This window comes from Aquarana catesbeiana, linkage group LG04, assembly GCF_042186555.1.
Source record: "Aquarana catesbeiana isolate 2022-GZ linkage group LG04, ASM4218655v1, whole genome shotgun sequence".
NCBI lineage: Eukaryota > Metazoa > Chordata > Amphibia > Anura > Ranidae > Aquarana > Aquarana catesbeiana.
The window spans coordinates 423,092,299-423,120,088 of NC_133327.1; the positions used below are offsets into that span (position 1 = coordinate 423,092,299).

A 27,790-nucleotide genomic window follows, 5' to 3' on the forward strand; every position below is an offset into this window, starting at 1 on the left:
TCGGAAATTCCGATGGAAAATGTGTGATGGAGCCCACACACGTCGCAATTTCCGACAACAAGGTCCTATCACACATTTTCCGTCGGAAAATCCGACCGTGTGTACGGGGCATCAAACTTTGTGTGTTGGAAATTCCTACGGAAAATGTGTGATGGAGCCTACACGTGGTCGGAATTTCCGACAAGGTCCTATCACACATTTTCCATCGGAAAATCCTATCGTGTGTACAGGGCATTAAAGCGCCCCCATCCTCTCATGCTCACTTGCACACAGAAGCAAACATATACATAAGTTGCGCCTGCATATGTAAACGGCGTTGGCACCACACACGTGAACGTTAGAGCCAGAACAAAGATTCTACAACTAGACCCCCTCTGTAACTCTAAACTGGTAACCTGTAAAAATTTTTAAAGTGTAACCTATGGAGATTTTGGAGTGTGCACAATTTTTAAGTGTGACGGGTATCTATTTACTCGGCGTAACATCATCTTTTATATGCTACCAAAAAAATTGGCTTATACATTTTGTTTTTTTTAACTAAGATTCTTTAAAGTGTATTTGTTCCAAAAAAATTGCATTTGAAAAATTGCTGCGCAAATACTGTGTGACATAACAAATTGCAACAACCGCCATTTTTCTCTCTATATAATGTTTGGGGGGTTCTGAGTAATTTTCTAGCAAAAAACAAAACAAAATGATGATTTTTACATGTAGGAGAGAAATGTCAGAATTGGCCTGGATGGAAAGTGGTTAGGAAAGGTAGAATGTAGGCTTTACCATAAACCCTATTATTTCTCTTGATAAAATTGCTAAAGCACATTTTTCACAAACACAAAAAAGCTCAAAAGACATACTCTGTTTTTTTCAGCCTTGCTTTATTTGAAGCACAGTCACAGCATTGTCATTGTCTAGTAAATTGAAGGCCCCTGAATGTTTACAGTATTACAAAGGTTGAGGGTCACAGCCACATATCACAGAAGTACTGAAATAAATTAAGCATTTTATGTAGCCTGCTGCAGGGGGCTTCAGCATATTGCATTGCATTATGATGTAACCTCCTTTGGCAGCCTATGGGTTAACTACACGTGTTTTTTTTTCCTTTCTAAAATTCTCAAAAATGTACAAATTTTAAACGCAGGTTAAAAAGTAAGGATTTTAAAAGTCCTAATATATACAAATAATATAAAAACTACACAAGACGTCAAAATTATGCTATAAAACAGTACAAAAGAAACTCAGTCTGTCCAAATTGTAAAATGCCTTTTTCCACATGTAAAAACTGTTAAGAAATTGTACAAGCATATTGCTTTTAAAACTAAAAAGAGATTGAAACTATTCTTTGGTAACCAAAATTTAGCATTTTTAGATAAGAAACAAACATTGGCATTCATTTTTTGTTGTGTTTAGTCTTTTGTGTCAACATATTAAAATGAATGTCAAGCAATAAAATATATGGTTACGCAAACATCTTTGTAGTGCAAGTTACACAGTCTGAGAAAAGAAACAAGTGGAAAACGTAGTGTTTATTAACAAAAACCCTATAGTGTAACTACATGGTCTAGCAATGCAGCCGAGTGCACTGCAGCTTATTGCAGCATCATGTAGGGTCCTGTACATTTGCAGTTTTGTTTTTGTTACAAAAATTCTGCACTGAATATTTGCATTCAAAAATGAAATTTTTGATGAGTTTTATGAAGTGGCAATATACTTCTATGGCTGATTGTATTATATTTTCTATGCTGCATTTTTTTTTCTACATAAGTAAAATCTAGGCCTGTACCGCTGCACAGCAGCTGAAAATATTCAAGAGAGGTGACTCAACTGCGATATTAATAGAAAAGAAAAATAAAACCAGAAACGACAACCAGTACCAAAGAAATCATAAACCAGCAATTTGATTGGGTTAGTTTAACAAGCCCACTACCAGCCCACTAATTGCACTCAGTGTAATAAACTCCGGCTGATGTCCAGAATAAGTCATGCCAGCAGTGTATCTATGACCCATTATACCCTGTTTAGTAGATGTCACTATGTTTTAGAAACCTAAATATAGACAGCATTTCCAACCCATTACCTCATGCCTGGATGCATGTTCTTGGCAGCTGTTTCTTTGAGATGTGTTTAAAAGCTCCAATGCAGGCATTGGGGTTCTAGATCTCTTTCCCAACTTTGGTTTCACCGCTCTGTCTTGCAGGTGCTGCATACTAAATCAATCCCGCTAAATGCTAACTCACAGAGGCTGCAATGTTAAAGCATTCACTATACAGATACCAAGTGCATGGCAATGTGCAACATTGCTTTTGTGATCATAGCATTCTCTCTGCTTTCTAGGGATTTGCTTGATACATTTCATGACACACCACCATTCTTTAGCTATTTGCTTACGAAAAGTCATTGTCTTTGCTTGGGCTGACATCTGAAAATCTACTCATCAAGTCTATGTGAACTCTGGAATTGGAACTGTCAGCACCAACAGAGTAATTCAGCTCAGAGTCCCTTCTCTGAAACCTGTCCAGGCTCATTGTGTTCATAAGTGGTGCCTTTGTACAGCTATTTTCTACAGCGTCAGCCGTCTCTCCTTCCCCTTCACAAATCACTGTCATGGGACTGCTTTGAATGCGGCTCCGGACGTTGTATTTACTGCTGGCTGCAGATGGTGGTGTTCTGGAGCGGCTGTACCTAGTCCCAGAAACTGACATGCTTCTTGGCATTATTCCCTCACTCTTGGCCCATTCCTCCTGAGCTCTTTTATTATTGCTCGGGGAAATCAGTGTTGGACTGTCTGGCAGCTCCAGGGTTGAATCAGATTGTGATCTTTGAAACCTTGGGTCAGTGTGTTTCAGCATTTCGGCAGCAGACATACGAAATCCACACTCCGACCTGCTTCCCTTTTTTAGTAACAGAGCTTTGAAACTATCATTGCTGGTATTAGACTTTCGGATACTTCTGTGGATTGCTCCAGGCTGCTTAAAGGAGCTCACGTTTGGGACTCCTCCTGTTGGTGTGACTGGTGGGGAAGGTGAGTGATTTCTACAGCGATCATCATCAGAATCCTTGCGACCAAGAACCTTCCTTTTGGATCTAGAAGTAAAAAAATATATATATATATTAAATGGCTGCAACAGAAAAGGGATTTACCATGGGCTACAAATATCTGTGGGGCAACATGGGCGTTATATTGTTTTCAATGTTGAACGTGCAGTTCAATTCTGGAAATGGTTAATGTTGTTCGTTCATTTCCAACAATATCTACAAATGTTTCTGAATGCTTCTGAATTCTCGACCCCCTGATATCTTACAATAAATAGCTGCCTGTGACAAGGTCAGAAAACAGGAAAAGTACACAGAGAAAGGATGGGTCCTTCAGAAACCCACTCCACTCTGACATTTGAAATCCAAATGTCAAGTAAGATTTAAAGCCTCCTCCAATCCCAATCCATGGGACACTGTTTTACTCATCAGAGGTCAATTTTTTCTTCAGTATCTACATGAAATATAAATATAAGGATAGAAACTGTTTCTGCTGACTACAAAATGTATATTTCTGTTATATAATGTCTATTACAAATCAAAAAAAGAGGAAGCATTAAGGTTTAAAAATGTATATCGTTTCACTTATTTTTGTATGTTACAATATTGTTGTAGTCCCTATAAGTCAACAATTTGTACAGCGCTAGATTTAGAAAACAGCTAATTGTCAGGCAAACGTCTACCACAAGATGGCGCTAAACTACACTCAGACAAACTCAAGTAAAATAGCTTATATACCGTATTTGCTTACAAGTTAAGATTCAAGTTACCTGATTGTAAAATACACTTAGCTTCTGTCAAACGTTAAGGCATGAAATTTCAACTTCACTCAAAAGGCCTTAAAAGATACACAAAATAATATCTCCCACACCTGCTTTTCTGCAATTAAGCATTTGGTTTTAATTGAAACAAAAAAAATTGCCAGGCCATGCATATGAACTATAATTTCTGGTCACAGACTTTGCTGACCATAAAGCTGATGGATCTTTAGAGAAAACCTATCAACAGAAAAAGTATTGGTAACAAGTAGAAAAGCTGCGCTTAGGATGGGCCTATATGGTAAGAGAACAGGTTGCTGCCTCCCCTACACTGAGCACTCACAAAGGGTACTCTGCTAATGTAAATAAACTGAAAAAAGAGATGGGGTGATTGGCGCTACCTAGGAAACCTAAATGCTCTTTTTTCATGTTTTGGTGTATGAGGGCACTACAGCATCTTCCATCAGCCAGGATACATCCGGGGCATCCACCGCAGACAACAGGGAGCAGCGATCTCCATATAAAGCATTTTATGCCCATTACCCCTGCAGGGGTGCCTGGAGCCGGTGAGTAGGAAATCTGAAGGGGGAGCACAGAAGTCACCTGTAAACATCTTAAGCACTAAAGTCACTCCTATGAGGTCCTGGTCTGATGCAGATATAAGCTTATGGGACTATTGTACATTATTCTGATTTATTTACTACAGCATATGCTGGGTCTAAGCTTTACTATATGATTTGTAGTGTACCCATATGGCCGACGTTTTGTGTTTGATCTATGTATACATGTAGATGTGTTTGATGCAGATATAAGCCTATGGGACTATTATACATCACTCTGATCTATCTACTGTAGCACATGCTGGGTTCAAGCCTCACTATATGATTTATATTGCACCCGCTTGGCTGATATGATTTATATTGTACCCGTTTGGCTGACTGCTTGCATTTGATCTGTGATTTTTTTATGTAGATGGCACAGCGTATATTAGCACAGATATATTGAGACATCTCTGTCTATATACTGTGCCCACATAGGCAGTCCATATATACACCATTTTTTTTCTTTTTACACACAGTATTAAATACTCAACAATATTTAGTTTAGGGATCTAAGGACTCCTTTTTACCCATTTCATACCAGTCACTGGGGTATTTTATCTTACCTACTGACTGTGATGATATGGGCATTGGTGTGTAACTCTATAATCGTATTATTATAAAATTACCTTCTGTGGTTTTTTTCCTAACATGCAATAGCATTTAGGTTTCCTAGGTAGCACTAATCACCCCATCTCTTTTTTCAGTTTATTTAGAAAAAGTATTGAGGATGCTTATGCTGCCTTTAAATGAAAGTGCTGATGCTAGAGCCGGTCAAGTAACTAGCATTTTCAGAAGGAGGAAAGCCCTTGCCTATGTATTTCTCTCTTGAGATTTGCATTTTATCTCACAGTTGGAGCCAAATTTGTTACTCTAAACCATTGTTTCTCAACCGGGGGTTCAGCGGCGATCTACCTGTAAGTCGCAGACAACTGACATGTAGATCACATGGACACATGGAGAGATAGCAGGGAAGCAGCTGCCATACTATTGGCTGTAGCAGGCTGTTCCCCGCCAGCCCCTCCCCACCATCCTAGGTGCTTATATGTGACATCATTTGGGATGGACAGGATAGGAGTATGGAAGGAGGGGTTGGCAGGGAACAGTGCACCACTGGAGGACTTATGAAAGCCGCCTCTGAACCCAGTAGAAGAAAGACGGTACTGTAGTGCGCCCAGCCTTGTCCCCTACAATGTGTCCACAGTGTGTCCCATGCTTTGTGCCCTGTCCCACGCTATGTGCCCTGTCCCGTGTAATGTGCCTTGTGCTCTGTTCCACATAATGTGCCCTGCTCCCACGTAATGTGCCCTGTGCTCCATCCTCTGTCCCATGCAATGTGCCTTGCCTCCATGTAATGTGCCCTGTGCTCCACCCTCTGTCCCATTTAATGTGCCATGCTCCCACGTAATGTGCCTTGCCTCCATGTAATGTGCCCTGCTCCCACATAATGTGCTCTACCCTCATGTAATGTGCCCTGCTCCCACATAATGTGCTCTACCCTCATGTAATGTGCCCCGATTCCCTCTCATGTAGTGTGTCCTCCTGACCCCTCCATATACTGTTTATCTCAAGTTGGACCCAGTACAAGTTTCACATTAAATAGGTACCTTTTAATATTTATTCTTGTATTTAATGCTATTTCTAAAAATAATTGATATTATCCACAGCTTGCTGATCATACCAATGATCCGTGAGCTGTAGATGTCAACATTATTTCAGGGGTTCCCCGGGATCTCATACTTTTTGCCAGGGGTTCCTCGAAGGTAAAAAGGTTGAGAAACACTACTCTGAAGAGTATATCTGATTGCTAAAGATCAATCATCTCAGGCTAAATAAGGCAGGAGTCCAAAAGGAGAAAACTCAGTGGTACTCTATAATTATCACCTAACATCACAGTGTAATCAGCGCCCAATTCACTGAAAACCATGAAGGGAAAATTCATATGCAGTATTAAGCAATGATTAACATGCTATACATAAATCTCACCTAAATTTACCATCAATTCTAAAGCAAGTGTCAATCTTAAAACAAACACGCTGAGCTGTCCAAGGCAGATCCAGTGTTCTTATGAGGATATTTTTACAATTGATATAAAAAATGTTTAAAGGATTCAGTTCACTTTTTGGAAAAAAATTATAAATGCACTTTTTTTTGCAGGTAAAAAAAATTCGGCTTTTTTTTTTCTTTTCTTTTTTTGGAGCTTGTATAGCATTGCACCAGTGATCAGTAGATTGCTGGTGCCATGCAGGTCTCCAGCAGATCTGTCAGTGTATCTGCTTGCCCGTACATCCTGTAGGGGTAAGCAGATACATTCTGACAGGAAGCATGAATGTAATACCACGGCGCTCCACATCGCCGGGGTAGTTCATTGAAAACTACAAGCCGACAGCCCAAGCCCAAACCCAAGCTGGGTCTTGTAGTTTTCCATGCACAGAAAAGCCATGTACTGTAAATCAGTGACACGGGCGGAGTCCCACTCGGCAATGTATTTTTTAAATTGTAACAGCTAGCGGGGAGGGAGAAGAACCTCGCTAACTGTCCCAGTGGGAATTGGGGAGGTACGGGTCCGTTCGTAACATGTTACACCCGTAAATGAAAGACTGTCCCCTCTAAATACTGTGAATTTAAATAACATTAATGTCTAAAATAAAAGTGCTAAACCAAGGCAGTTCCCCTGCACACATTCACAGGGCAACAACATACCTTCACTATACTACGCCATTTGTTTCCTCTAAATAGAACTGCACAGTTAACATGAAAACGTATTGAGAGAACACAGTTTGCATCTGCATGGTAAGGAAAATGTGTAAGAACTTTTTTCTACTACAGCAAATGCATGAAGATTAATGAGTGAAAATGTTCCCAAGTACAGAACTGTCTGGGGCATACAACTAGGTCCACAATGTCATAACAGAGGGAATTTTGGATGACGTTGGAATGAATTAGACATACAATAATCCCAACACTGGTCATTCACTGAGCAGTATGGGTCCTGGGTATATTTTTACTTGCCAGATTCAGCCATGCTTGCCAAGAGGCATTGGCGTTGACACTCTGTCCAAAACTGTGTTATAGAACCAGAAGGGGGTATTGACAGTGGCAATTGAAAGAAGGGAGTATCAACAGACAAAAAAGAAAAAAAAAACAAAAACAGAAAAATAAAAGAGAGACATGTATAATAAACATTAGCTACAAATAATGCATTATTTTTGTATACAGGATCATCATACATGTAACAGTTACAATTCATATAAAGTAAATATAGAAATAAACATAAAAAATGCTGTCATGTGTTCTTTATCTGATACTGCCAGATATCCCAATTAAAATTCAAGAAAGACAACAGACAAAGCCAGATGATTACCTACTGGTAGGGTACAAATGACTGTCCCCAATTTCTACTGCCATTTTTTTTTTTTTTTTGCAGATTCACGTTATCTAAAAAAAAATGTTATATGGCTAAAAAAACTGGCACAGAAGTCGCCTTGCTGCTACTGTCATCAGTTTTTATTAAAAAGATTAACAGACTTCTAATCGATTGATATGGGCTTAAGTTCCATTTCTCAAAAATCAGCTTCTATGTGTGCATATGTTATTCGGATTAAAAATTTTGAAGATATGTCAATTCTTCATTAAGAATTTTAGCAGTTTAATGGTATAGAATAGATCAATCCCTAAGAATAATTTATTCATGTATCATTTAGACATAAGCCATACAGAAGAAGTAGTGAGATTGGGATCATTCATAGACAGAACATAATCTCATTTTAGAAACCCTTCATTAATTGAATCCCTCACATTTAACTGTATTTTACCATGTTTAGTTAAGCCTGCCCCCTTCCTATTAATATTATATGTGTCACCTCTTCAGTATTCCAACTGCAGGAACTAACAATGGAGGCCTTCAAGGGCATTTTTATAACTACCCTTTCCAATCATGTATATGTCACATTTAAGAGGAAACTATAATGCGTGTCAGATTTTCCGACGGGAAATGTTGGAGGTGAGCTTGTTGTCGGAAAGTCAGATCGTGTGTATGCTCCATCGAACATTTACTGTCGGACTTTCCGCCAACAAATGTTTGATAGCAGGTTCTCAAATTTTCCGCCAATAAAACTGTGTTGTCGGAAAGTCCAATCGTGTGTACACAAGTCAGTCGCACAAATGTTCACACATGCTCGGAATCAAGCAGAAGGAGCCGCACTGACTACTGAACTTCCTTTTTCTCGGCTTGTCGTACGTCACCACATTCCTACATTCGTAATTGTTGGCCAACATTTGTGTATGGGTATGCAAGACAAGTTTGAGCCATCAACCTACGAACAAAAATCCACGATTTTGTTGGCGGAAATTCCAATCACGTGTACGAGGCATAAGACAGAATGTTTTTCAGTTTTTTTCTTTTTCTTCAGGTAGCTCATGAGCTCAAGTTCATGAGAGCAGACAAGAGCTGCAGAGTACGGCGCTTGTGCATTGATAAACAGTGTTTGTGCCCACTTGTGCACTGGAATTACAAAGTGAGTGGGTTCTTTGTTGATTGGAATTGGGAAGACCTTAAACAGAACCTTATTTAAAAAAAAAAATAGTGCATTACGTGCTTGGTGTTTTTTTTTTTTTTCATTTTTAATAAAGGACTTTTTAGTCCTTTATTAAAAAGAGACGGTTTAGTCCATCCTCAATAAAGGACTAAACCGTCTCTTGTTTTTTTTAACACTTCACTGCTTTTTGGGGTGAATGAATAGAGGTACAGTATCCTTTCTTAAAGGAGGCTTCCAGATTCTGATAAGCCCCCTGCCCGCAGACCCCCACAACCATCGGCCAGGGTTGTGGGGAAGAGGCCCATGTCCCCATTGACATGGTCAGAGCCCCTCCTAGCAGAACACCCATTCCCCCATGTTGAGGGCATGCAGCCTGGTATGGTTCAGGAGGGCGGGCGCTCACTCACCCCCTCCTTTTCCTGACCTGACGGGCTGCATGCTGGGATAAGGGTCTAGCATGGATTTTGGGGGGACTCCATGCCATTTTTTTTTTAAATTGTGGCATGGGGGGTCCCCTCCAAATCCAAACCAGACCCAAGGGGCCCTTTTTTTTTCACTATTTTTTTTTTTTTTGCTGGCAATTTTGTTTTTTACATTCAGCTGTCAGCGGGGAACTCAGCTGACAGCTGATGACTCATTGGTTGTTAGGGATGCGGCGGCCGGCTTCCCGGCCCACTCCTTAGCAACCAGCTATATACAGTGTTTAAACAGAAAAAAAATGCAAAATGCAAAACACATCAAAAATCGCATCACAAACACAACACTTCCGTTTCTGGTGCGATTCCATTGAAGTCTATTACATGCAATATGCGGGGAAAAAGTTCCTGACCCTTTCCAAAAAACGCACCGGCTGCAAAACGCATAAATGTGAATGTGTACCATAGGAAACCATGTTAAATGGACTGTAGTGCCTTTCTGCAAACTGCAAAATGCACTAAAAAACACATAGGTGTGAACCTAGGGTAAGAGTTTAATGTAAAATGGAAAAAAGTAAAAAGTAGCATAAATTTAACATAAACATAACAGAACACAGATTCGGAAATTAACACAAATAACCTTGTAAAAACTTCTTATGTTCTCTGCAAAAAACACGGATTCCATCATATAGCATGTTTTTGCAGAGCTAGGGACAGTGAAAAAAAAAGAGCAAAAAATGCTCATAAAATATATAAAACTAGGAGACATGACTTACCTATGAATGGCTGCAAACAGATCCTCAGTAGTCCTAGGCCTAGTTGGAGTTAATATTTCCTCACTGCCACTGAATCGGTCATTGGTCTGTAGAAGGGGTGAACTTGAAGTATTTGTTTCAAAAACATCAGCTACAAAAGGAATAAAATGAATGTTCAACTATAGTGTAGAAACGATGTACTAATAGCAATAGTTAGTGGCTAACTTTGATCATTGGAGAAAACCATGTATGCATTCAGAAAAGCTTGCTAATAAGCCACTAGAGAAATGAAACACACATTATAATTATATATATACACACACACACATACACAGTATATGCACATAACGCTGTAATACTTTTAGGAACTAGCAAAATGATCCCATAAAGAAGTGGGATAGTAAAGGAAAATTACTTCTCTTACCATTTTCATCTTCCTGGAATATTTTTTGGTCACAGTTTGTGCTCCCATTCTTGCCATCTGGGACGCTGGCCTCATCAGACATTGTAGGCTGCTCCTCCTCTTCCTGGTGATTTGGGCTTTCCAGAGCAGGAGTAAAAATTGTGATGTCCTCGGCAACTTTACAGGAGGACACAGTCTCTTCTCCGGCTTGGCAATTCAAACTCACAGACTCTTCTGAACTGTTCTCTTCTGCTACATGGCCATTTACCTCCTCACAATGTTCGCTTACAGAATCCTTCTCAGAGGCTTTTGGCATGCTACTCACATTTTCTTTGACTTGAGCTATTTTTTCTGCTGCCAAATCAAGCTGCGGAGGTGGAACGATAAGAAACAATTTGGGCTTCTTTGAAACAGGAGGAGGCTTCTTGTTGGGAGATGCATTTGGCGGACTTTGGGAAGTACTTGTTTTCTCTTGTGGCGATGACATTTTGGACAACATAGTTTTATCTTCATTGTGTGCTGAATCCTGATATTCCTCTTCTCTGCATCCACCGTTCGTATTTTCAACAGTAGTAAATCTAGCTGACTTGTTCGGAGAATCAGAGTACTGTAGCTGCTCATCTTGCAAGTTCAGATTTTTATCTTCTTTGATGCTTTCACTGTAACTGAGATGTGAGGAGACAGATGGCACGGAAGATGGCCGTGAAAATAAGGGTGACGTTTCATTTTGAAATTTTGGCTCTTGCACCTGCTCAGCTATATTTTCAGCTTCTGGTTGTGATGCTTTTTTAACAGACCTTAACTGCACCATTTGTAGTGCCTGAGCAGTAATAAGAGGAGCTATTGGACTTATTAGTTCTTGTTTATTTGGGGAGTTATTTCGTGGATTAACCAGGAAAGTGTCCTTTCTTTGAGGCGAGAGCTCCTTTTTCAATTTTAGTGTTTCTGTGTTAAAAGGGGGAACTTTGGGAGCAGCCTTAGAGTGCAAAGTGGGAAGAGGAGGAGGGGGAGGAGGAAGAGCTGGTGGGGGAAAGGCCTGTTGTGTATATTTGTCAGTATTTTTTGAACCTGATAGCCACAGATTGTCACCAGGTAATAGAAACAGTGCTGCCTCTGGAGGTGGAGGTGGGAGATTCGGAGATGGTGGCAAAGTACTATTGTCAACCATATCTATCATGGGTGGAGGGGGTGGGTCTGGTGTAAGTGGGGGTGTTGGAGAGGATGGCAAAACCATGGTAGCTTTTCTGATAGTCTGCTGTGCAGAGTCTGATGTGTTTGATGAAAGAGAAGTTGATGATGAAGAAATAGAGACTGATGAGATCAGAGAAGATCTTCTTTCAGGCACTTTGGGCTTTACTTTATTTTTTCCAGTTCCTGGAGACATACTTCTCAAGAGTAGTGGTACAGGTGTTAGATTGGTTGGGGTATTCGACTGGCTTGAATATCCACTAGAAGGTGAAGTGACTCTGCAAGGCTTTTCAGGTGATGTATTAATTGGTTTGGATACGCCACTATGCATTTGTTGTTCAGAAAAATGTGACGATTTCTTAGGGGAGTGCAATGTTGATTTTGGATGCTCATCAATGTAATAACTCCAATGATCAGCATACTCAGATTTTATGCTGCTTGTCTCACTCTGAGAGGGAGTAACAGGACAAATAGAGTACATGTTGGCAGCTGTGGCAGACAGACCACTACTACTTGCACTTACTGTGCTCTGACTGCGAGATCGCAGCACCCAAGGATCCTCATAGTCGCTGCATGGACTCTGTGATGGTGAGCTGCCACTTTTACTCTTCAAGTTTAGCTGCAATGATTGCTGGAGAGTGGCAATAAGCTTTTCATTAAGCACCTGGCCATTAGATTGTAGGTCTTTCTTAGGTGGACGCCTGAGAGAGTCCGTCCTAGACGGAGGCGGAGGAGGTTTTTTTGGCTTTTTCAGAGATATGCTGCGGGTAAGAGATTTGTCACTATAACTTGAAGTATCATCCTGGTTCAGCGTGTCTTTCTTATCAATGACATTGATGACACTGTGACGGGGATTCTGAACACCATTGTGTTGTCTCTGGTTACCTGATCCAACTCCAGAATCCATGTGCATTGAAGTGTAGTAGCCATCATGGTCCAGAGAATAGAGTGAACTGGAGTCAGCTTTCCTGTCTGAACTACAAGTGCTCATATTACTAACAGGAGATCCAGAGACAGCGGATGATGGTTTCCTTAAAGGAACATTACTGTCATTTTCCCTAGTTTCACAAGGCCACTGGTCTGCACTGTTAACGCTGCTGGTTATGCTCCCGTTTCTTTGTCGACCATCTGAGTAGCTTGATTCACTGTGTGTATCACTGTCATGTGGGTGGCTATTTAAGGCAGCATTCATTTTGTATGGTATTGTTTGTGGGCTATTGTTCATGCTATTTGTATTGTTGGGAGGCATTACATGATCACGCAAGTTAATAATCATCATGGCACCTGGTGATATTGCATCTGAGGCCTGAGAATGCCTCAATGAACTGTTCTCACTACATTTAGCACTACAGAAGCGATGATCACCCTTAGTGTTGACACTGAGCTCTCGACATACACTTTTACTATTGGAAGATGACCCATGGAATGTTGGTTTAAGGTCCAGTTGCCCACTGCTTTGAGATGTGTTAATGGCAATCACCTCTGAAGAAGAGGACAACATGGCATTGGGGATGACACTTGTGGAGTAAGCTGCATGAGGGGAAACCACACATGCTGGGTTTGAAAAAACTTCTCTTTCTGAGCCCCGGACTTCTTGGGATTTTGGCCTTGATAGTGTTCCAGTTCTATGGGTATTCCTGAGGTGAACAACACTGTCATCCACCTGCAACTTGCTTAGCTGACGGGGCAACGTAATAAAAGAATCTTCTATCCTGTTGGTGCTTTCTGTCCTTTCCTCAAGGGACTGCAGGCAGACCCGAACTCCTGTCCTTGGTAAACTGCGGAAATTCAGATCGCCATTGGGTCGTAAAGTACATCCTGTAGGGTCGCTCAGGGTGGACATATTTCCAGAAGAACTAGACATTAGAGCTGCTATGCCTTGTCCTTTCTGGGCTCTAATTCTTCGGACAGAAGGAGGTACTATCTTTATCTCTTCAGTTTGGCAACTGAAGTCCCTTGTTTCAGACCGCTGCGAAGGCGAGAGGCATGGCTCTAGATTGTCCAGTGCATTATAGCTCTCCGGTATGTGCATTGAATGTCCTCTGAAACCTATCTGGCATGTACCCGCTGTTGGAACAAAATTAAAACAGTTAGAACTGCATAAGAGGAATTGCTAAATTCTTCTGCTTATGTTGCTCTGTAAATAATTTAGCCCAAATATGAAGCACAAAATTATGTAAAGTAATATCATTCAACAACCAAAAATTATTTCCGATTTCAACAGCTAATGATTGAAAAGTTAGCGGCAGCACTACATCATGCAAAACTAATACGATTGGACAGTCAAGAAGCAAAGAAAAACTTTAGGAGGTAGCAAATTAGTTGCCCCGGTTTTAATATATTAGCAGCGTAAACAAGTAATATTATTTGTCATTGATTACATTGTTTTCCTCTCGACTGTTCCATTCAAAACTATAAATATAAGATTCAAATCAGCAAAATAGCAAGGCTAATAAAAAATGATTAATTCCTAATACCTAATATAGCTACAGACTACTTCTGTACACACAAACCAGTGACTACCACCTCATGCTCAACACATACAGTATTTACAAACCATGCCAATTTTAGGATAAGTTACAGTAAAGTAAAACCCATACAGACACCACTGCTTTCATTAGAGTAATATGTGCTATGCTCATATGTTCTCCCTTGCCACAGTACCATAGAGCAGAGCTGATGCAGCCCATCACCAGACAGTTCAGCGGCATTTGGTAGTTGAAATTAGTTAGATTTCAGATATTAATGTGGGTCAGAACAATGCAACAGGAAAGGAAATGTAAGTACGACACTTTAGTGATATTTTTCAGTGTAAGTAGTTAGTAAACTTTCCATTTTACCATGACTGTAACCAATTTTTTTTTTTTTTACAATTACATTGTTTTGAAGGCTATCAGACTGTATTGCTTGATGGCTGGCGATATATGTAATTAGGCTGGTAGTGGTGAGCAATGAGGATGATGGTTGCTGGTGGAATACAGTTCTGATGAGCCATACCTAGCTCCTTTTGTATGTTGTCTGGGACGCCTGTTATAGTCTTTCTCCTTTTGACCTTCTTTGGACGTCTTACCACAGTGTCAGTGTGAATAAGAGACCGCCTCAAGCTGGCTTGGCGGTCGAAATTCTCCCCTGATACAGAGTAGTAGAATAAGCAAGGCAACATTAATTCCAAGCACGCTAACATCATGCATCGGTTACCTCTAAATTATTGGGACAATAACAGAGAAGGTATTAATGGATGATGATGTTAGTATTAGTTCTAGCAAAGGCATACATTGAAAACCGTACTCTTTGTCACAATAAGGTGGTCAAATTGCAAAGCAAGTGTATTGGTGATTTTTTTATTAAATCAATTGGACATCAGTGATTAAACTGCATACCAGATTCCAGACTGTTACACTGCCGTAGCTGCCAAATTTTCGTTAATTCTAAAGTGGTACTTTACTTATAGTGGAGGTTAATTAGATGAGTTACAGTAGCCCTTGGTTTCTTATTTGTCTTGTATTTTTCAAGAGGGAGATTTCCCTACCATAATTCTCAACTCCCCCAGTTCACTTGAGAGTATTAGATGTGCCCTTGCAGGTTCCAGAGCCGCATGTTGCACCCTCCATAATACTGAAAAAAATCAACTCAAACCTTTGGGAACCCCTCAGAATGGTAATGCCCTAGCATCTACCAAACATTAACTGTTTTGGGTGGGTTGGGTGTCACCTTGCTCACAAAGGGCAAGGTCACTGTGTCTCTGGATAGGGCATTCCCCAGACATCGCATGACAAGTCGCTCCAGTGTGAACAAGGGCCTGTTTCACACAGGCTTCAGCTTGTATAACAGCAAGCTCTTATGCTTTCTCTACGCCATCTTTCTGTTTTGGGGGACAGGATCAGATGGTGGCGGGTGTCAGGAGACATGTGTCCGCTGATATCTGCCGCTCCGTAGAGAGCAATAGATAGTCCGATCAGGTCCGCCTAAAAAACTGACAGGCAGACCTGATTGGATCGCCCATGTGAAAGGAGACTTAGCCTAATCTATCTAACCCTGTAAAGAAAATATCGCTATACTTACCTATTCTGCAGCTGCACCGGTTCGGTCCCAGGCTGAGCTGTCAGCGGTGGCTTTAGTGTGTAGGAGAGACAGCTGACAAAGGAAACCCCATAGTAAGTCTATGGCTGACGAAACTTCCCAGCCGTTGTTGGCTTTCTCCTGCACACAGAGGAGCAGCTGCAGAACAGGTAAGTACAGTGATCTTTTCTTTATACTGAATTAGATAGATTACGGTTAGAATAGGGGTGGGAGTAGTTTTAGAGTAAATTAGGTTTCACTTTTACTTCCACTTTAAGTAAACGCTATTTCCAGAGGCGCCGTCACTTTGCCCTACACTGGCAAGGTGACACTGGGGTTGATTTACTAAAGGCAAACAGACTGTGTACTTTGCAAGACATTTGCTCCAGAGCTTCCATCATCCAATCATGTGCAATTTTTTTTTTTCTTGAATGTGATTGCATATTTATTTTAAAGTGAAGCTTCACCTCATTTACTAAGCTGTGGGGGTGAATGCTCTTGCAAAGTGCACAGTTTATTTGCCTTTAGTAAATCAACCCTTATGTCTCTTCAAGAAAATGAAGTTCTTGACTCAGAATTTTTAATTTTCACTTCGGGTCTCTAAAACCTGGTTTATTTTAAAGTTTCCTCTGGATTAAAAAGATTGAGAAAGGCTGGTCTAGACTTTCTTATTACACAGTACTGTACAAGAGAAAAAACTACTTTTGTTCACAGGAAATAGAAAAGAGTTGTGGGAAGAACTACCCTTTTTGTCTATAGCAGGAAGAACTACTTTAATTGCTCATAGCAACCAAGATCCTCCCTTGCAGTCTTCTAGAGCATTTTCTAGAGGCAGCACAGCTCTTGTTTTAGACAATTGAATAATTAGGTATATGGTACCCTCGTAAATTCTAATGCCTGCAATAAAAACAGCCTTATTGTGACAGCATGTACTAAAGTTTGTAAGAAAGCTTAACAAGAACTTAATGTTTATCTAAAGCCAGCACTTATATTTTTCAGTATTGGATACAGTAGCGAGGGGTTACTACCACTGTCAAGTTTTTATTGTGGTCTGTGTACCCACATTTGAGTTGCCATCAGAACAAGAAAAGACAGGAAAATATCCAATAGGGAGGACACCTGTTCTGGTGGCACCGGTCTCAGTGGGCATTTCCCACACATTGGAGAGATTTCAGCTCACTTCCTGTTGTCTCTACAGGACAGGAAGTGAAGGGAAAACTCTCCAGTGGGGAAATGGAAAAGAGAAACTTGAGAGGGGTTTTAACCATTCCCTACTCTACCGAAAATAGTTTTGCCTTTAGGTATACTTTATAAAGAGAACTGTCAGCGTTAATTATGAGCTCCGGCGTGTTCGCACAGCCCACGTGTAGAGCCCGCCAGGAAGTCGCACTGCGCTGCGCTAATCACAGGCAGTGGGACATTTCCCGATCTCTGCAGCCGCGCATCGGGAAATGTCTCACTGCCTGTGATTAGCGCATCGCAGTGCCGACTTCCTGGTGGGCTCTGCACGTGGGCTGTGCGAACACGCCAGAGCTCATCCTTAGTCAGCGTGTGTCCAGTGACCTGGAACACATTACAACAATGCATGCAGCAGTTTAAAATCCATTCATGGCATGCGTTTTTAATAAGCACCCTTCATTAACTATAGATCTGGCCACTTCTTTTAAATAAAATATATTGAACAAAACATGCAGTGGGTAACATCAAGCACCATAAACGCAGCATGCATACGACCGGAAGACACCAGGAAATGGCAATGTGCTAATAGCTATAGGAATTCTAAAATGTATGCTAGGCCAACATGAAAAAAAATTGTTTCACGTATGGTTTCAATCGAGTGCCCACACAGTATGTTGGCGTTCTTGGAAGACATCTGTCAATGAATTTCACTTGCAGCAGTAGCAGCAATTTCCCAGAGCAGGCATGAGCTATATGCCGCCCTCCAATAATCCAGCATAATCTAACAGATGGATTCCATAGCTAGCTGAGACTTGTAGTTCCTACGGGTGCATTCACACCTGTATATTTTCATACATGTTTAAAATGTTAAGCTAAGTGTCATTCTTCTGAATTTAAAGAATCTATTCTTCAGGTTTTAGTGGTGTGTCAAAAATAATAATCAAACAAATGTCACAGAAGCCTTAACAAAAACAGCAACCAGTTTTTACCATTTAGTAACAAAATACTAAGGCCCCTTGCACACGGGCGTCATCATTTACTGATGTTTACTCAGGAACTTGTGACGCCTGTGTGCAAGGGGCCAAAAGCTGTGTGTAAAGAGCTGAGTAATGTTGACTATAGGCGAGTAAAAATGCGTGAATGTATAGACAAGCAAAATTCTTCTTTTTTTAAAATCTATTTTTGTTTTACTGCTCTGTACTCAATGCTGTATTAGGCCCGGTTCACACTGATGCGCTGTGATTTTGTTCCGTTTTTTGTCCTTTGTGAGGTGTGAATTTACTGTGACTTTACCGCGATTTTCAGGAGTTGGACATAGCTGCGATTGATATTCTAGCCAATAGAATATTAATGTTTAAAAAAAAAAAAAAAGGTGTTAGCTTCCTGTGTACTTCCTGGTTTTTGTGGAGAGTAGTGTGGTGAAATTCGCACATATGTGAACCATCAATGCGATTCAAGAATGATTTACATTGATGTCTATGGAGACTAAATTCGCAACGCAGTAAACTCACACAAGACCCTTTTTTTAATCACATTGCATTCATAGAGGAATCGCAACGCATGTATGTGAACGACCTTCATTGAAAACAATGACATGCGAATTTGAAGTGTTTTTGACGCATCGCAATCGTCATGAACTCGCATCAGTGTGAACCGGGCCTTACTGATCCTTACCTAGCTGTGTGCAATGTCCCATAGACAGCAATGCATCTCATTTCAGATCAGTAAAAAAACAAAAAAAAAAAAACCTCCCATGTGTAAGAGGACTAAATATTCCCATCCTTGTAAAATATATTTATGTATCATTGCAAATCAAACCCAACAAGTAAAATTTTGACACATGATTAATAGTCTATCAGTAGCCAAGCTTGTATATGAAAAGTGTGCAAACAATCCTTGATTAATTCCCTGTACTACAGAAATGACAGTTACTATAGGCAACAAGCTCTATTCTTGATAGCACACTTTTCATACATAAGCCCCCAGACTTCTGATCTATATAAAACTGTCAAAGGAAAGGGCTCTTTCAGACAATGCAGAGCAACGGATCAATCTCCAATTGTCACTGTCTACAGCAGACCTGAATTTGATTATTTGCTGTGCTTCAGCTAAAACAGGTATTTATTAGATCAGGTTCAGTATTTTTAATTTACCATAGCATACCTCTATTGCTGAAATAGAACATCTCATCACATACCTGCATGTTAAGCCTTCATTTTCAACATAGTATTAAATCTGTCAATATCCTTTGATGACACAGCTTATGAGTCGGAACCTTTATATTGGGAAATATGCCTGAACCAAGTTGGTGGTGAAATGGTTGTGAATGCCATTGCTTTTTAAAACAGATCCTTCATTTTTTTTTTTTTTTTTTTTTACCTTTTCCACAGGGCTACCCTTTGATTTTATATAACATTATGGTAGCATAGTGTGTTGGGGAGGGCAGGAGCGATACATTAGTCACTACATTCTGGCGCTGTGTCAGCTAGCCCTGGGTCTTATAGAAGGAGCATACACACAAGGCCTCACTTCTCATGCTGCACAGCTGTCACCCTTCCCCCAGTATTTAAACCACTCCCAAAGCTCAATTCACACCATTGTCTTTTAAAGGGAACTGAAGGAGCATGCATTCTAAATGCAGATCCACAAAACAGCCCTTCAATGTGTAATTCTTCTCTATTTAGACTAAGAAATATTTGTGTGTGTATATATAGCTAACAAAGCTTACAGTGCCCATGTAAGTATTTTATGTTACACAAAAAACTGGATAAACTGATCTCCGTTAAATATACAAGTGTCATTGCGCTTTGACAATTATATTGTAAGCACTACCACATTCCAATCGTGACTGTGACTTACCCATTCTCTTTATTTTTACAGCAGGGATAGGCTATGAAGGTTCATATGTTGCCTATAGCAACCAATTAGATTCAACATGCATTTTCGAAAGTAGAACTGAACATACAAGGAATTAATGGGTTGGTATGGGCAAAACCTCTTGGTTGTCCTTCCTACACTTATATACGTGGTTCTGCTTGTTCATTATTTCTGTATTCGTAAATAACCCCCATTATCTGATCCTGTCCGTGAAATCAGACGGATGGAAACCCTATTTTCCATCCGACTGGCGGATAGGATGAAAATGGATAGGCTAACCGTTTTCATCCGATCCCCCCCCCATAGAGGAAAGCGGGGCTCTGACAGGTTCCTCTCTGCGCGGTGAGCGGAGACGGACCTGTCATCCGCCTGCTCAGCGGGGATCAGCGGCTCGATCCCCCACTGATCAAAACAGAGTCCGTCGGGCGGAAAGCCTGTGTAAAAGGACCCTAAGGCTGGCCATACATTATACAATTTTCCTACAATTTTCTTTGGATTTACCTCCAACTATGTAGTGCAAGGGCCTGCCTAATTGGATACAATTGAAAGTGGTTTAGTTTTGACCTCATATTATGTTTTTTGTTAAATCTAAGGCTGGATTCACACCTATGCATTTTTGGTGCTTTTTCCATTTTGCAGATTTGCACTACAGTCCATTTAACATGGTTTCCTATGGAACATGTTCTGTGGTGCAAATATGCAAAAAGCACTAAAAATGCATAGGTGTGAATCCAGCCTTAAGGATAATTAAACATATATGGCCAGCCTAAGTAGTGATGACAGGACGGTGACTTGCACCTTAAGAAAAAAAAACTTCTGAAAGGTTGCTTGAAGCCTGTGCGTGCTAGCTTGTGTTTTTAATGGGATCCATGCAGTTGCTGAGGGCGAACAACAGTTATGATGTAAACCCAAAGGAAGCGTCTTATAAACTGTATGGAAATGTACACACTGCAATCCAACAGAACCCAAATGTAATACATTTGTATTGTTTAGCAAGTCAAATCTTCACCATTTGTTTTACCTTACTGCTATGGTGTATATACAGCATGTGGAATTTAGAGAACTACTTTCAATTTAACTGTGATAAGTCACGGATATCACTTGCTATTCGATTCAATGTTCCTGAAACTGTTGTGGTTCTGTCTATGCTTATGCAGTATGCTGCTTATTGCAACTTGAGTCAAATTTTTTGTAACAATCTAATAGTCACACTATTTTATGATGCCATTTTGTGAGACTATTATTACATTTACAACTGTTTGCAAAGCCAAGAATATAGCCATTTTAAGGGGAATCTTTGCTTAAGGCAGCTAAGATTCCATTTTCACCTTTTGTGTGTGTTTTTTGTTGTGATAAGTGTGCACATTCAGTTTCAGTGGGCCCTAACACATTAAGCCCTGGTTCACACGAATGTGATTTCGTATGCATTCCAGGTCGCATGGAATGGCACGACAAGTGAAATAACATGACTTTCTATGGTGGCTGTCCACATATATGCAGTCCAAATGCGATGTGATTTTTAAAAAGGACCCTATGCATGCTTTGTGAAGTGCAATGCTATTTTCATCTTCATAGAGTCTAATGGAAACTGCATAGAAAACCCATAGGTGTTCAAAGACAAAGTGATTCCAGTGCGATTTTTAGCAGGCTATAGTGTCTTTCTGAGCTGATTTTCAGAGAGAGAGAGAGAATCGCAGCTGTATCCAAATCGCATTGAAACTGCACTAAAAAACTCAGTCAAATCGCACTGCATAAGTGTCAACCTAGGCTTACAGAAATGTACCGTCTAATGTTTTTTCAGCAATGTTTGGTGCATTTGTGTGTTGATTGCACCTCAACATCGGCACACATAGCATATTGTTGTACTGCACTTTAATAAACACACAACAGTGTGAGTGTGGCCTAAAACTACATTTATCTGCAGGCTGCTTCCTATCAGGACTGCAGTGTCACCAATACAACAAATTGGAATCCCCATTAGCTACCAATCAAAGGCAGACAAGTTTAAATGGATTACATGGTTGTGGGAATGTAATATAAAATGAATAGGGAGAGGAGTTGTAAAAGCTAAAATTAGTGTCTTAATTTCTCCAACAGCTGTGTTCTCCAGCAGAAGACTCAGGGAAATGACTTCAGTATGTCTGACATGTTGAATTCATTTTATTAATGTAACTGATATCTACTATATGGCATACAATGATTTCACTGAATGAAAACTGATCATGCATTCGCCTAGCTGAGCCAATAGTGAGTCATTTAGAAGAGATTTGGAAAGTGAAGATCTTTTAAAACCTTAAAGTACACTTATTAGATCTGGCAATCTATCCAAGAAATGTTGCACTTGCATTGGCAGATTTTGATTGTACTACCTGATGTGTGACACAATAGAGTAGTTCCTAGCCAACCCTTGCTCAGATGATATTGTGCTTTCACTTATGGTGATTTTTAGATCATTGTTTTGCACAACATTTGACTAAACAGACCTTAAGCAAATTCATCTTCTAAGACTAATTTGGCTAAGAACAAAAATAAAAAAAGGAATTTGACCGAACACTGTTAATAGGAAGATAATGATCATACCCGTAACATTTATGGGCACCACATCAGTCTGTATTGCTTGTGCCTCTTGACGCATTTTCTCTTCTGGAGTGGGCAATGGAAGCGCCTTGGTCCAGTTGGTATGGGTGTCGGAGAACTCCTGAGGAACTGGGGTTTTAGGTCTCTTCCCAGTCAGGAGCATTTCCTCTTCATTTGAAGAGACTGAAAACTGAAAGAAAATAAAGTTCCATTAGCTGATCTATCAAGGTGGACTTGCATTCATAAGAAGGGAGCTTCTTAGGGTTCAGTAATTGCGTTTGAAAATTATGCAAAGGAAGATGGTCTATTTCTCATAACAGCTAGTCAGATGAGTTAATTTTATATATATATATATATATATATATATATATATATATATATTAGTGTGTATAATAATAACTCGTATATATAAATGTATATCTGCATCTCACGTAATATTGTCTGCTATGGCAATACACGTTTTTTGTTTTTTTTGGTTCTGCTTTTTAAAATGAGCCTCGTACTTCAAATGTACAGTATTATAATATAAATTACCATAAAAGTAACTCATTTAATATGTAGTAAATACACTTTAAGGCTGGGTTCACACATAAGCGAATTGGATGCGGTTTTCTCCACATCCAATTCGCATGACAGGCGGGTGTGACCGGCTCTTAATGGAGCTAGTTCACACAGGTTAGGGGGCGGCTGTGGTCCGCATTTAAAAAGGGTGCTGTGCGTCTTTGGCTCCGATTCAGGTGTGAATTCAGGCAAAAATTCAGACCTGATTTGCACCTGATCCAGTGAACAGGGGCCCACTGGACTAGAGTTGCCACCTCATCCCTTTAAACCCGAACACCTTTGAATTACACAGGTTCTGAGGCTAATTAAATGCAGATAAGGCACCGAGTGAGTTTACTTTACCACCTTAATCAGCCACAGAACCTGTGTAATTAATATGTGTTCGGGTTTAAAGGGATGAGGTGGGAACCATACACTGGACCCAAGGCACGAACCCGCGCCACACATATGTGAACCCAGCCTTAGGGTCCGTGCACACTAGGCTTAAAAAAACGCTGCTTTCTACAGGAGTTTTGTGCTTTGCCTCTAGAAGCAGCTCAGTGTTATGCTATGGGGGTTATTTACGAAAGGCAAATCCACTTTGCGCTACAAGTGCGCTTGGAAGTGCAGTCACTGTAAATCTGAGGGGAGGATCTGAAATGAGGGGAAGCATTACTGATTTTATCATCCAATCATGTGCAAGCTAAAATGCTGTTTTTTATTTTCCTTGCATGTCCCCCTCGGATCTACAGCGACTGCACTTGTATTGCAAAGTGGATTTGCCTTTCGTATAACCCCCTATGTGTCCAAGCACAATAGGACGTTTTTGCATTTTTGAGAAGTTTTCTAGCAGAAAAATACGCCTGTACAAGAACACTCTACATGCACATTTTTTTTCTGCCAAAAGAACTGGCATTTTTCAAGCCCAGTGTGCATGGACCCTAAGGGTCCTTTCACATGGGACAGAACCGAGATGATCCACCCCGTGAACATCCACTTGCTCAGCGGGGATCGCTCCGTGGATCCCCGATGAGCAGGCAGATGACAGGCCCCCTATGGGGGATCGGATGACGACGGACCGTAGAGTCCGTCGTCACCCGATCCGATAACGGATGGAAAAGTAGCTTTTTCCTCCGTTACACTTTTTCGGATCGGAGCGGGTCGGATGTCAGCGGACATGTCACCGCTGACATCCAACGCTCCATAGAGGTCTATGGAGGGTCCGCTCAGGTCCGCCTAAAAAACTGACAGGCGGACCTGAACGGATCGTTCGTCTGAAAGAGGCCTTAAACTTTTTTTGAAAATTTCAAAGGTAACATTAACAAAAGTGCATGAAACTATAAGTATGACAGTTAGCAGTCATACAGTATGTTGGTTACAGGGCATAAATACACTTTACTTTACTTCCATTCTACTAAAAAGGAGCCTCATTGTGCTTCAAATACAGCAGTCTTCCTAATTTTACCATAAAAATACCTAACCTAATATTTTGTAAAACATATAGTGCAGAGTTTCCACACAAAGATACCCATATGTCAGCATTTTAATTGTTCTTTTTTTTCATTTATATTCATGAAACCGGCTAGCTGTCTTATCTTGTGTAAGATGGACTGAAAATGGAGAGAGTACAAAGAAGGGCAACAAAGCTAATAAAGGGTCTGGAGGATATTAGTTATGAAGAAAGGTTGCGAGCACTGAACTTATTCTCTCTAGAGAAGAGGCGCTTGAGAGGGGATATGATTTCAATATAATACCATACTGGTGACCCCACAATAGGGATAAAACTTTTTCGCGGAAGGGAGTTTAACAAGACTCGTGGCCACTCATTAAAATTAGAAGAAAATTGGTTTAACCTTAAACTGCGTAGAGGGTTATTTACTGTAAGAGCGGCAAGGATGTGGAATTCCCTTCCACAGGCGGTGGTCTCAGCGGGGGGGGGGGGGGGGGGGCATCAATAGTTTCAAAAAACTATTAGATAAGCACCTGAACGACCACAACCTACAGGGATATACAATGTAATACTGACATATAATCACACACATAGGTTGGACTTGATGGACTTGTGTCTTTTTTCAACCTCACCTACTATAACTAAGAAAACATAAAATCCATAGGTTCATATAAATCTACCCTCCACTGGCCAAAATGTTACGTGAAGAGCCTAGTCATGTGTTAAAAGTTCAAGAAAGCTTCCAAATTAGACTTTTTAGAAGACATCATAAACAGCCACTAGCTTGAACAAAGGTAGAAATGCCTGGAAAGAAGTTAATTAGGGCTCAGGAGTACTTTATTAATGCAGACTTTACTGAGGAGGTACATAAGGACACACCTTGTCCTTGGTCCAGAAGAACCATAGATGTGTGTACATGGGACAAATGAATAAATTAAACAGAGCTCTGGGGCCAGTATGGTCTATTTTTGTCCAAACAAATGGTAAAGTTCTCAGATGTTCCAGAATAATTAGTAAAATGTTCTGATGTAAAACACATGCACACAGCATTTTTCAGAGACTGATACTGGGTACATTCCACACCCATGATGCACACTGGCAAGCACAAAATGGGCCCTTACTGTCTAGGGCCATACCAGTTATAATTCAGGTTAGCCAAACCAATGGTTAATTCACATTTCATAGCTGGGGACTTAATAGCAGCCTTTCTCAACTGTGGAATTCCAGGGTCCCTCTAGACCAGTGGTTCTCAACTCCTGTCCTCAGGACCCACTAACAGGCCAGGTTTGCAAGATAACTGAAGTACATCACAGGTGATATAATTTGCTGCTGAGTGATTGCAGTATTCTAGTCTGCATCTCCCCAAGGTAATACATAAAACCTGGCCTGTTAGTGAGTCTTGAGGACAGAAGTTGAGGACCACTGCTCTAGACGTTGCTAGGGTTGACTGAGCAAGGAGAAGTTTCTGCATCTCAGGCAAGTTTCCACTGACACCGATAATCTTTTTAGCCATCCGCAAGGGGATATTCCTGCCTCTGACCACAAATGTAAGGAGCATTCTTCCCACTGACCATCACACTAATGTACGGTGAGCTACATGTATATCTAGTAATTATTAGCAGCGGTTGAGACCAGGATCAACCCTGAGACCAGGTTGAGAAATGCTGGTTTTGGGCTCGTTTTGCCACCGGCAACCGGGGGGGGGGGGGGGGGGGGAGAGTGGTAACAGGCGGCGAAGCCACGGTTTTATTGCTCCCCGGCTGCCCACCTACAGGATACCTCCTAATATTACAGCCTGATAGGGCTGTGCACACCACCTGTCAAAGTTGCCCATTGACAACAGAGCTGCATTGTGCAAATGCTTGGCTTGCAGTTGCAGAGTGGTCCTGCAATATAAAATTGACATTGAGCAATAATAAAAAAAAAATGTGCATCGGGCTCTGAAAGCCTGTCCGGTGGCTGCTATACCACCCTCTGAAAAGTGATGTGTCTTGAACTGCTTTTCCAAGGGTGGTAAGCATACCACCTGTCTGAAAGAAGCCCTTGAGTTTACATAAATTAAACGGACCATTTACCTGAAGCCTGGAATACATTTTTGCTACTTGAGTTTTGGTATTGAGAAAATGCTGAACTATCATTAATCAGTGATCTTAGATGCTACCCTTGAAAAAATAACCATCTATGTGAAAACAGCACATTAACTGTATTCGCTGTAAGGCTACTTATTGTAATGTTACTTTAAAATGAATGTATTCCCATTAATAAAGGAAATGAATATGTTCTGTGATGGAAAACATAAGGAGGTGTTTTGTCACCAGTGTTTAGAGTCCTCTGGGATTTGTAGCTGTTCCAGCATTTGCTTATTAAATCTGATTGCACATGTTGGCTCGTGTCAAGCACAGATGGAGACAGGATTCAGGATACAGGACATAAACACCTCTTTAAATTATTTTATAATGCTTTTGGGCAATTAAAACTATGTTTTAATTCATCTATTACATTTTGTTCCAAAAGGATATGCATTGGTTAATTTATGAATATATGAAACATTTTTTATGTTAAAAATCACAAGCATGATTACAGGACACTAGACGGATTATACTAGAGGAATGATTTGCCAGTGTAAAGAGAATGGTATGCATAAAGGCCTATACTTGTGCAAGTCATAATTATAAAACTACTCTGTAATATGTAAGCTCACAGTGCTCCTTGCTACGTTACAAAACCAAGGCCTAAACTACACAGCATTGTTCAGCTTCATTAGGCATTTGGTCTTTTTTTTTTTTTTTCCTGAGCCTTTAAAACACCTTTTAGCTCTCATCTAGGAGTGCTGAATACAGATCTTTAGGTTGATGTTGGCTTTAAACAAGCTTTTAGCAAATTTCAGAAAGGAGAGCCCTTGCTCTAAGTTTTTTAAATCTACAGACAACACTGCTCTAAAAATAATAATAATCCACAAAAGCAGTTTAAAACTGAAGCTCACTAACATTTACATACAAGCAAGCAAAGACTATAATATACTGCATGCTTTTGACCTTACTTTGGTGCACCAGCAGATGGCACTGTTGTCTTAGACGATTGTTAAAAGCTTTTATAATTAAATGTGTACAAGTCACTAAGTACGCAAGGACTGTTCACTTTACATGGGCAAATTATTTGTCTAGTTCAACCCATCCAAAGACTTGTAATTAACATGCTTGTTGATCTGATGTTTCCTGTCCTTTATAAATGCTAATTGGCAGGTTATGTGTATGCAATAAGTCTGACTCAGTAAAAATTCTGCAGTCTAAAGAAAGAACACACAAGACCCAAAATATAGTCCAATAGTGATTGACTTGGGGGTCGATTTACTAAAACTGGAGAGTGCAAAATCTGGTGCAGCTCTGCATGGTAGCCAATCGGCTTCTATCTTCAGCTTGTT

At 40.4% G+C, this 27,790-nt stretch overlaps 1 protein-coding gene across 11 annotated transcripts in view; it reads right to left on the reverse strand.

Annotated features, from left to right (window-relative positions):
* Positions 1–856: 856 nt before the first annotated feature.
* Positions 857–27,790, reverse strand: part of NHSL1 (NHS like 1) — a 291,056-nt gene continuing 264,122 nt past the window's right edge. For 9 of the 11 annotated variants that reach the window (XM_073627363.1, XM_073627362.1, XM_073627370.1 and 6 more), the window contains 5 exons: positions 22,383–22,569; positions 14,685–14,816; positions 10,521–13,754; positions 10,118–10,247; positions 857–3,081 (listed from right to left, as the gene is read on the reverse strand). In XM_073627363.1, coding sequence (XP_073483464.1) covers positions 2,382–3,081; positions 10,118–10,247; positions 10,521–13,754; positions 14,685–14,816; positions 22,383–22,569 — 4,383 coding nt within the window. In that variant the 3' untranslated portion in view covers positions 857–2,381. The remainder of the gene's footprint in view (positions 3,082–10,117; positions 10,248–10,520; positions 13,755–14,684; positions 14,817–22,382; positions 22,570–27,790) is intronic. The other 2 variants (XM_073627369.1, XM_073627367.1) reach the window with 1 other exon arrangement.